This window comes from Rhincodon typus, chromosome 17 (genome assembly GCF_021869965.1).
Source record: "Rhincodon typus isolate 14 chromosome 17, sRhiTyp1.1, whole genome shotgun sequence".
Classification (NCBI taxonomy): Eukaryota; Metazoa; Chordata; class Chondrichthyes; order Orectolobiformes; family Rhincodontidae; genus Rhincodon; species Rhincodon typus.
The window spans coordinates 18,112,795-18,122,834 of NC_063348.1; the positions used below are offsets into that span (position 1 = coordinate 18,112,795).

Genomic DNA, 10,040 nt, shown 5'->3' on the forward strand with positions numbered 1-10,040 from the left:
TGAGAGATAGCAAGTAAATCATGTGACCCATTCCAGGCAATGACTACCTTCAAAAAATCTTAAAGCCCTGTTTACATCACCCAAAAAGAAATCCATGGTGTTACCACCGAGTCCCCTACTTTCCTGGGGTACCATTGACCAAATCAGGTGGGTTAAAAGGGGGATGGGTTTGGGTGGGTGCTCAGTCGGTGTGGACTTGTTGGGTCGAAGGGCCTGTTTCCATACTGTGTAGGGATTCTATGATTCTAGATTCCGATTTTGGACCAGGCATATAAATACTAGTGCTACAACAGCATTCCAGCTTGACCATCACCCCATTGGCAACTGGCATACAGTAACAGGAGTACATACCAAATACAATAGTGGAATTCACCGCATCTCCTTCAATAGTATCTTTTCAAAACCATGATCTGCCCCACTTAAGGGCAGCAGATACGTAGCAACAAGTCTGCTTACAAATTCCCCTCCAAGTCATTCTCTCATCATCCTTACTTGGAAAAATATTGCTCCTCTTTCACTGGGGTGAGATCAAAACCCTGAAACTCCCACCTTTTATCACTGGGTATAACTGCACCAGATAGATCGTGGTGACTCACCACCAACTTTGAGGACAATTCAAGATGGACAAGTGATGATCTTGCCAGCATTCCGTGGGGAGAAATGGGAGTAAGAAAAACTCAGCATTCCCTGAGGGGGAAAAAAATTGCCTTGCTGTATCCTAAGTTGCTTGTCTATTCTTGAGACACTCTCGATCTAGATTTTTTTTTTAGTCAGGGGTTGTGGTCTGTAGGCATCCACTTCACAAAGTACACTCAATTTTAAGATGGAAGTATGTCTTCCAGTATTGTCTGTTCTATCAATCTAAGATCGTGCCTGATATATAAACATGTTGGTTGTATATCTGACTTTGTCCAAAATTCCTCAACTCTTGTAGAATGAAAATCTTACAATCTGACATTTTAAAAATTTACAACTGATCTCTCGGCAATTTGTGGAAGAGAATTCCAAAGCTGTACCACCCTTTAAACGTAGAAGAAAGGAGCGAGAGTGGACCATTCAACCCATTGAACCTGCTCTGCCATTCAATATGATCATGGCTGATCATGAAGCTCCATACCCTAAACCTTCACTTCTCCCCTCCCAAATTCCTCGATCACTTTAGCTACAAGAGCTGTATCCACATCCTCCTTGAAAACAATGTGTTGGCCTCAACACACTGCAGGCTTACACTTGTACTTAATTTTGCCCTTGTTCAGACGTCAGATTCATTAACTCTTCTCAATCTTGTCTATTGTTTTTTGCCAATTTGTACTTTTTTTTATTTGCATCTAACATAATGTCTAACCTCCCTCTTCAGCCATGGTTTGGCCACGGTTCTCTTTGCATATTTGAGCCAGAAGAAGGTAAACAATTTTTGTTTGAATGTTTGCTATTGCCTACCCACTCATTCTTTTCAATAATATTTCCTAAATCCATCATAGTGAATTCATGCTTCCTATATCATAGTTTCTCTAAGATTCCAGACCCTAGTCTCAGAATCAACTACATTATGCTTCATCTTGATGAAGCATTCCATCATGTTATGGTTTCTCATCCAAGAGGTGTCTCATAACTACATTACTAGTTATTCCTTTCTCATTGCATAACACCCAGTCTAAGATGGTCTGTTCTCTAGTTGTTGCTCAAAGTATTGGTTCAGAAACTATCCAATATACACTCTAGGAATTCCTCCTCTATGGTTTTATGACTAATTTTGATTTGCCTAATCTATATGCAGAATAAAGTCATGCATAATTACAAACATTCCTTTGCTGTATACCTCTGATTTTCTGTTTTAATTGCAATTGCTACGGTTTATTGGTCTATATACCAAACTCACTAATGTTTTGTTGCTTTTTGAATTGCTCAATTACGCCTACACATTAGCTCAGAATGTAAAATCTCTTCCCTCAATATTATTTATACCCTCTTTAACCAGCAATGCAACTCGCAACTTTTTTGTCTGTCCACCCGAAATACTGAATACCCTTGGATGCTTGGTTCCCATCTTGGTCACTGCAGCCATGTCTTTGTAATCTCAACCAGATCATACCTATTTGCATGATTAGTTCATCCACTTTATTTCAAATGCCCTGTGTTCAGGTGCAAAGCCTTTAGGCTTGCCTTAGTGTTCCTTGTCTCGTTCCTACTTTTTTTTGGTTTACTGTTGCCTTGGTTGATTCTGGTCCATGATTCCTTTGCCTATTTCTCCTCCTTACTTCCCTTTCAGACGTTTTTATTCTTGCCCTTAATTCCCTTTCCTCTGACTCCATGCATAGCTTTGCACCCCCTTACTAATTTAGTTTAAACACTCCCCAAATTGAGCGCACATTTTCCCCCCCCCAGGTCCTGCCGAGGTACAACCTATCAAGTTTGTAATGGTCCCTCCTCATACAGAATTGGTCGAAATCCCCCAGCAATCTGAAATCCTCCTTTTCACACCATCTCTCTTTAGCCATGTGTTCATCCACTATATCTTGCTATTTCTACTGACTAGCACATGGCACTGGTAGTAATCCTGAGATCGATGCTCTTTTTCTTTATTGGGGGGGAATCCTAATTTTCAGCTTGCTTCATTAAGTCCCTACATTGTGTTTTTCAGGACCTCTTGATTGTTAACAATAAAAATGTTTTTTTTTAATAATGTATACCATAGCCACTGGCTTTTGTAGTACAAGTCTCTCCTAATTTCACTCTTGAGCAGTCTGGCTGTAATGTTTTAGACCATGGATAGCCCAATGATGGGGGCAGCCAAAAAAAAAATAGGTTTTCCCCTAAATATGTTAAGTTTTGATCAACCCTCCCTCCCCAAAACCACCACCTTCCTTCAAGGAAAATTTAAGCCTAGTTTGTGTCATCATTCCTCGGATTTTATTAATGGTTCCTCTGTTGTTCTAGTGTATGTGCATGCTATGCTCTGTCCAAGGCAAAATGTACTTTTCCTAGGATGAGGTAGCTAGAACTGGGCTCAGTATGCCAGGTGTCAACCAACCAGGTCTTTATATTGCTGAAACATAACTTGTATCCTCTCTCATGTTCTAGTCCCTTAGAATTAGAGTGACAGAATGCTGACCTCTGTTTTTAATGTATCTATTTGTGTCCTGATCATGTACCACCACCTCCACTTCACTGCTCTCGCTCTCGCTCTCTTCCTCCCCCTCCACAACAACACCACCATCATTTCTAACTTTTCACTTTTTTGGGTAGTACTTGTGCTCTAGTTGGAGGTCATACTACCTTAATTATAGACTCCAGTTCAGTGAATCCACCTTTTCTAAACTCCAGGAAACATAAGCCTTACTGCCATTTGATATTTCCCTTAAACAGCTTTTTCAGCTTTCCTCTTGTTAACCCTTGTTCCCAACAACACTTGTCGTCTACTGTTTCAGGATTGCTCTTGCATCTGAAAGGCCTGTTTACTTTCTTTTGTTTTCGTTTACTTTCTTTTGTTTTCTTTTACTTAGCTTTTACAAGGATGATAAAGATAGTTTACACCTTCTACTTTCTTGCTTGATCGATTTTTCTTGGAAAGAAGTACTGGGCCTCAATGTTTCAGGCAGGTACTCAGCCTGTAGTGTAGAGAAAATGTTTGTGGCCTATTGATTCTTTCAAGCAATTGTTGAGGTGGTAACTTTATTTTTCAAAGCAAAATCTGACATGGTGTAACTATACATTTGTCTCCTCGATTGTTACTAATATCACCATGAAAGCATAGTGTGTGGCTTCATTTCTATGGAAGTGCAGCTAAGATCCTTTATTTCATCCATCTTTTGGGAGAGCTACCTCATAAACCTCATTTTTGCCTGTTCTTTTTCTCCAATTTTAGTTGCCCTGCAACTATGTCTCAAGCTTCTAAATTAAACTATTTGTCTCAAATGCTATTAACTTATGTTATTTTTGGTTGTGATGTGTATGTTTAATTTTAGACTGTCTAGCTATTCCCCCCCCTCCCCCCCATGTGGCCTTGGCCTCCAATTCTCTTATGATTTAGCAGACAAGTTTAATTGATGTAGATGTTTGTCAGTGTTATCATTGACTTGACTTGTGGAACTTTTGGACAGAAAGTTGCAAAACCTGGATGTACATTGTTGCTGAGACGGTTGAACTCATTTGCATGACTCTAGGTTCTGGCCCAAAATGTCATTGGCTCCACTTCAAAGCGCTTAAGGGGATAACTTTTTTCTCATTACTGAGCCCATGCAAATGTCCTCCAAACTAGTTCAGTTTGATTCTTCATGGAAATTTGTTGATTGATTTTATGCAGCAATTGAGGTTTGACAAATTAACTTGTTTTCTAGCACTCTCCAGCCCCTGAATCATATGCTATGACTCCAAATAGCTATTCAAAATTCAAGATGCCAAAAGTAAATTTGGACAACTACGGAATGGATCTGAACAGTGATGATTCTACAGATGATGAGGGAGCACCACGTAAACCAATCCCTGCTTGGGCTGATGGTAAGTAACTGATTTTGATTTAAGAAAACATTTGTGTGCAATTAAATGCAAAGTTTATAGGCTTCAATTGACTGGTCAAGCTAATTGCAAGTTATTAATTACTTGTGATAGCTGATGCTTTGTACACTCCATTCTGGGACAGTGTGATAATGAACAATATTTTCTGCCAAGCACCTTGCCTCACCCCACATGCTATATTGCATGCCACAATTGGCATAAACTGGCAATGCTGACTTCAATGCCAAATTTGTAAGCTGAGATTACTTCAAACAAAGACTTCAGAGCCTTACAGTTAAGTGATTATAGGCATAACAGAAATTTCAGGTATCTCCTCGTTAGCAAAATGAAAGTCCAGGCCACCATGTTCAATTACCAACTCAAACTGCAATAGGTGTTAATGAAGAGGTTTCACTTTTTTTTTTTGAGGCTGTTAATTGAGGAAGTTTTGTTTAGTGAAGATAAGACTGTGACAAAGGTTTAAGATTATAAAGGGATCTTGATCAAATTGATCAATGGGCTTAAAAATGGCAGATGGAGTTCATTCTGGATAATACAATACACAATACCCTCTTATTGTCACGTGCCCCATTGTAGGAGTACAGTAAAAATCTTTTACAATATCTGCCTTATGACAACATCTTAAGTACAAATATGTAGGTACAATTCTTGGATACAGCAAAGGGACAAAAGTAGTTGCTTAATTATGTAGTTGAAAATAAGTTTAAAAGTAGGAATATATTTAAGGGCTTAACAACCTTAGTGTTCTAAGGTCCCCCAACACCCATCTCTGTCCAAGATTTGCTACCTGCATGCTGCTCCCCGTGGCCTGCTGTGGGGCTTATTCTCTGTGCTGCTCCGGGGCCCACTGCCTGTGGTGTTCTGGAGCTCAGGGCGTGCCTGCAGGCCCCCAAGTGTAAGGTTATGCTGCTTGGCTTCATTGCTGACTCCTTTGAGTATAGGAGTTGGGAAGTCATGCTGAGGTTGTACAGGACATTGGTGAGGCCTCGTCTGGAGTACTAGTCCAGTTCTGGTCATCTAGTTATAAGAAGGATATTATTAAGCTGGAGAGGGTTCAGAAGAGATTTATCAGGACGTTGCCGGGTATGAAATGTTCGAGTTATAAAGATAGGCTGAATAGACTAGGACATTTTTCTCTGGAGTGTGTAGGAGGTTGAGAGGCAACCTAATAGAAGTTTATAAAATAATGAAAGGTATAGTTAGAGTTAATAGTCACTTTTCCCTAGGATGGGGTATTTCAAGACTAGAGGGCACATTTTGTAAAGTGAGAGTAGAGAGATTTTAAAGATGTAATGCAAACCTTTTACACAGTGTGATTCATGTGTGGAATGAACTTCCTGAGGAAGTGGTAGGTGGGGGTACAATTACAATGTTGGATAAATACATGAATAGGAAAAGGTTGGAGGGCTATGGGCCAGGTGTTGGCAGGTGGAGTTAATTTAGTTTGGCTTGGACTGAAAGGTCTGTTTCTGTGCTGTGACTGATTCTATAATTACTGACTTAACAAGCTTGTGCAGTGATCCCCACAAATACAAGGTTTGATGTTTTGAAATTTTGGCATTTGAGGTAACCAATTTCTGCTAATGTATTGCAAATCATTCTAAATACTTGGATTTGTATTGGCTTACTAAATGCTGCTTTTTCTTACCCAGAACAAGCATAATTGTTTTTCTCCTTCCCCATTCCTTCAGGACTCCTTTCTTGGGTTTAAACCTATTTTTGAAATAAATAATTTTGTGGACCTCTTTCTGGCATTCTAATTGAAGACTTGTTGAGGGACCTGTCATTGCTTCCTTACAAACAGCTTCAAACTGATCTATCTGGCTGCTATTGTTGCCCACCATGCCATCTGGGGATTAACCTCCCCATGCATCTTCTAGATTCCACTCGCACCTTTCAAATCTGAAGTCAGTTTGTATTTTCAGTCTGAGGAGTTGACAAAATTTTTGTTTGTATATCATATCTTACTGTAATGGAATATGTCTTTCTGTCACCAGGTAAACAATTGCAGCAAGCCCTTATAAAGCAGTATTACCACCCATTTGATGTGGATAAATTCTTTGGTGTCATTCAACCTCCTGATCTTAGGAACATCTTCGGCAAGATCAAGCCACGCTACCTGAAACGGACCAGTTCTGCAGTGTGGCATTCGCCACCAGTATCAAACAGCATTAGGAATGTACCCTATGGCCTTCTGAAATACTGATTTGTGTCTCTATTTTAGAGTGGCGTTCTAACTATTGTAAAATGTGACCCTATCTTTCTGCTCTATTATTCACTTGACCAATTTGATATTGTAACTTTGCTATCTCTCTCTCCTTTCTTTGTGTTTGTATATACATATGAGATGAAGACTTCAAATGGAAAATTGGTCAACTGCTTCTCTGGAACCTTTTTACATGTGGGTTTGCTTTGAGATTTTTACCTTTATAATATTAGGGATATCTATTTGGGTCATTTTAATTTAGACTTCAGTTTTGGAGGTCTTTTACTTGGGCTAAGATTTAAATTCACTGCCTGATAGGATAAAAATTCTGTTTCTCTGTTGTAAGAGGCCTCTGTGTCACGAGTTTGAAAAGTTTCCTGTAACTGAAACAGGAAAGGGGAGAAATAGTCAAAATGTTCAACAGATGGTTTATTAGTTAGCAAGCTGAATAGTTGGTGTAGGAAATAAGATGGAGGGGCAGGAGATATGATCTTTGGTAAGATTGCCTTTGAACTTCGGTCTAGCCATGACTTTGGGAGCTTGACAATTTCTCTCTCTATATACCTGACCTGAGACCCAAGTGCCTAAAATGAGCTAAGTTCTGGTCCATATCTTGAACACAATGGAAATCCAGCACTTCCACTGCAGACATTTTGTATTTTATTTCTTGGATTACAGTAGGAATTCCTTCTTGCTTATAAGAGGCACTTAATCCTATTACTGTTCTTTGTTTTAATTTGGAAGCTTCTGATTACAAATTTCAATAGGTTGGAAAGCAATCAGAAATACAAAAGACAAAATGTCCAATTACTTGTCTGTGCTGAGCTAGCTAATCTCAACTAGGGTGACACTTGGTGTCCAAATTGGCTTCACTGCCCCTTGCTTAGAAATTTGAACTCTGACTGATTTTTCTTGGTGCAAAGGATTGTGCAGATGGGGAATTCGGAGGGCAAGAACAGGCTTGCTTGTGTTTTTCCTCCCTACAAACAACCTGGAAATAATTGCTGCTTGGATTCTGGTGCAGGACCATCATTTGGATAGGATTTAAAAACACCCATGGAGAATTGTACCCCAGAAAGTTGTCTTAAGAGAATATTAGCAACAAAATGTCAGTGTCAAACCTTAAACATTAATGCTGTCCTTGCTGTTGCCAGGAGCTTTGAATTTTGGGTTTGTTTTCTGTTGACTTCAAGTAGGATAAAAATCTGAACTGAATATCTCCTGTGCAATGATTCTGTCTGACAAGCATCATTAAATGATTTGATCTGTATGGCACTGTTTTTATTAAAAAAAAAAACTTGTAAAATGGGTCATGTTACCTGAAAATATGTACATTGGAGAAAAACTTTCTAAATGTTTAAGTGGTGCCTTGACCTTGTGCTTGAAGCTAGTCACAGTCTAAAATGCAATAATGAGCCTATGTTGTGAATCAAATGATTCTGAAACACTCAGCATCTGATGTTGCTGAGAATATTACTTAAATTGACACATGGAGTGTGTGTGTGTGTGTGTGTTTGTTTGTTTGTTTGTTTGTTTGTTTCTGGCTAGGATAGGACTGCTGCGACGGAACCACAAGATGACCTTCAATGTCCAGTGATGCATCACTCCTTGTATATGTTCCATTGTCTGAAAATGTTATGACTTTTTAATCTCTGGAATTAGTAATGTTTATTTACTATTTAACATAGGATAAGTAGAAATTCCATCCACTTCATATATTTGGGAAGACCTGAAGCCTTTGGCTTTTGGTTCCTGTCAATGAATTCAACCTACTCCATCTTGAAGCAGAACCACACAGTCGCAAGGTTACATGCAATACCAAAGTTGCAATGAGCTTGCACAGTATCTGTGCTGTCACTGAGGATCAGGCATGTAGCAATTTTCATCCAAAAGGACTATTTCAAAATGTTTTGTTTTTATATTCTGTTAATAACCTACATGCATGCTTTGTCTTTAGAACTCAACTTTCCTATTGTGTCTGAGTGAGTGTTTCTGTTGAGTGCTTTCTAGTATTTTGCGAATAAATGTTTAATCTTTAAAATTAAACTGACTAGACTGTGTGTGTGTGCGCGCACTCAAAGTCATAAAAGGTTTAAAACACTCCTCTAAATTAGATATCTTACTGTGAACTAGCAAGAGGCACGATAAACTGAAGTTTATTTTACTATCTCCCTGAATATAATCTCTCTCTGACGTGTGTGTGCGCGTGCACACACATGCTCTCTCAGACATTGTCTCATTGGATTAATACAAGCACTATGGTAGGGTTGGGTAGGGACTTATTTTGGTGACAACTTTTGAGAAACTGATATCTGAGGAATATGTGACAGATGCAATCTAAATTTTAATAATAAATCTGGAATATAAAAGCTGGTTTTAATAATAACTATGAAATTACTTAATTGGTAATGTTTGGGGTTTTTTTTAAAAAAAGACACTAATTTGTGATTTCAAACCCACAACAACGTGGTTGATTCTGAACATAGTTCTGAAATGGCTAAGCAAGTCACGCAGTTAGGAGGGCAACTGGGATTGGGCAACATTTTCATTTCTAGCACCTTACCACTGATGGCCACATTGGAGGAAAAAAATGTAGATATGATGCAAAGAAAGACAACATTATAATACAAGCAGGCGTACAACCCTTAGAACTTTTTGAGATCACCCATTCAGAACTTTTTTTTTCCACCCCCTTTTAACAAAAATCTAACAGCATCTGCCTTACTGATCAAGAATTCTGATTTTATGTTTTCAGGGACAGAATTTCATGTCAAGACCCCTCAATCTTGTAATTTAATCAGGCTATCTTTTGTTCTTCTCCATTCCAGCAGTCACAAAACTAGCCTTCTGACCTGTTCCTCAGGACAACCCATTTATTCTATGTATTAATCCAGTAAGAGTTCTCCGAACTGTTTCCTACGCACTTGCATCTTGATCTGTGTATCCTGAATTCCCAGTCTGTAAGCACGTCCACTTTTCATGCAAGCTGACTATTGACCTTTCTTCAAGCTGCCACCAATAGGGAAAACGAACCTTAAAGTAGTGAGCACTTAAAGGCTCACGAGCAGTTAAGGGGGAAGAGTCCAAATTGCAATACACGAAAACAGGCTGATTACCAGATACCCAAGGAAGGGAAGGAACTAAGACTTTTTGTTTTCACCCAAAAAGTAAATTGAGGAGCAAAGTTAAGACTTCTGACAATTAGTTAATATATTTCTGAAATATTTCTTCTACAACAGTTTTTAAAAACAGTAAGTTAAGATTATTCTTCAGGTATAAACTTAAAAATAAACAAAAAAAAATTCAAATTGTTTATTAG

The 10,040-nt window shown here is 38.7% G+C and overlaps 1 protein-coding gene across 3 annotated transcripts in view; it reads left to right on the forward strand.

The window, feature by feature from the left end:
* Positions 1 to 9,054, forward strand: part of LOC109928233 (inner centromere protein-like) — a 37,161-nt gene extending 28,107 nt beyond the window's left edge. For 2 of the 3 annotated variants that reach the window (XM_048607267.1, XM_048607269.1), the window contains 2 exons: positions 4,338 to 4,497; positions 6,513 to 9,054. In XM_048607267.1, the coding sequence (XP_048463224.1) occupies positions 4,338 to 4,497; positions 6,513 to 6,721 (369 nt within the window). In that variant the 3' untranslated portion in view covers positions 6,722 to 9,054. The remainder of the gene's footprint in view (positions 1 to 4,337; positions 4,498 to 6,512) is intronic. The other variant, XM_020528249.2, reaches the window with a different exon arrangement.
* Positions 9,055 to 10,040: the final 986 nt, after the last annotated feature.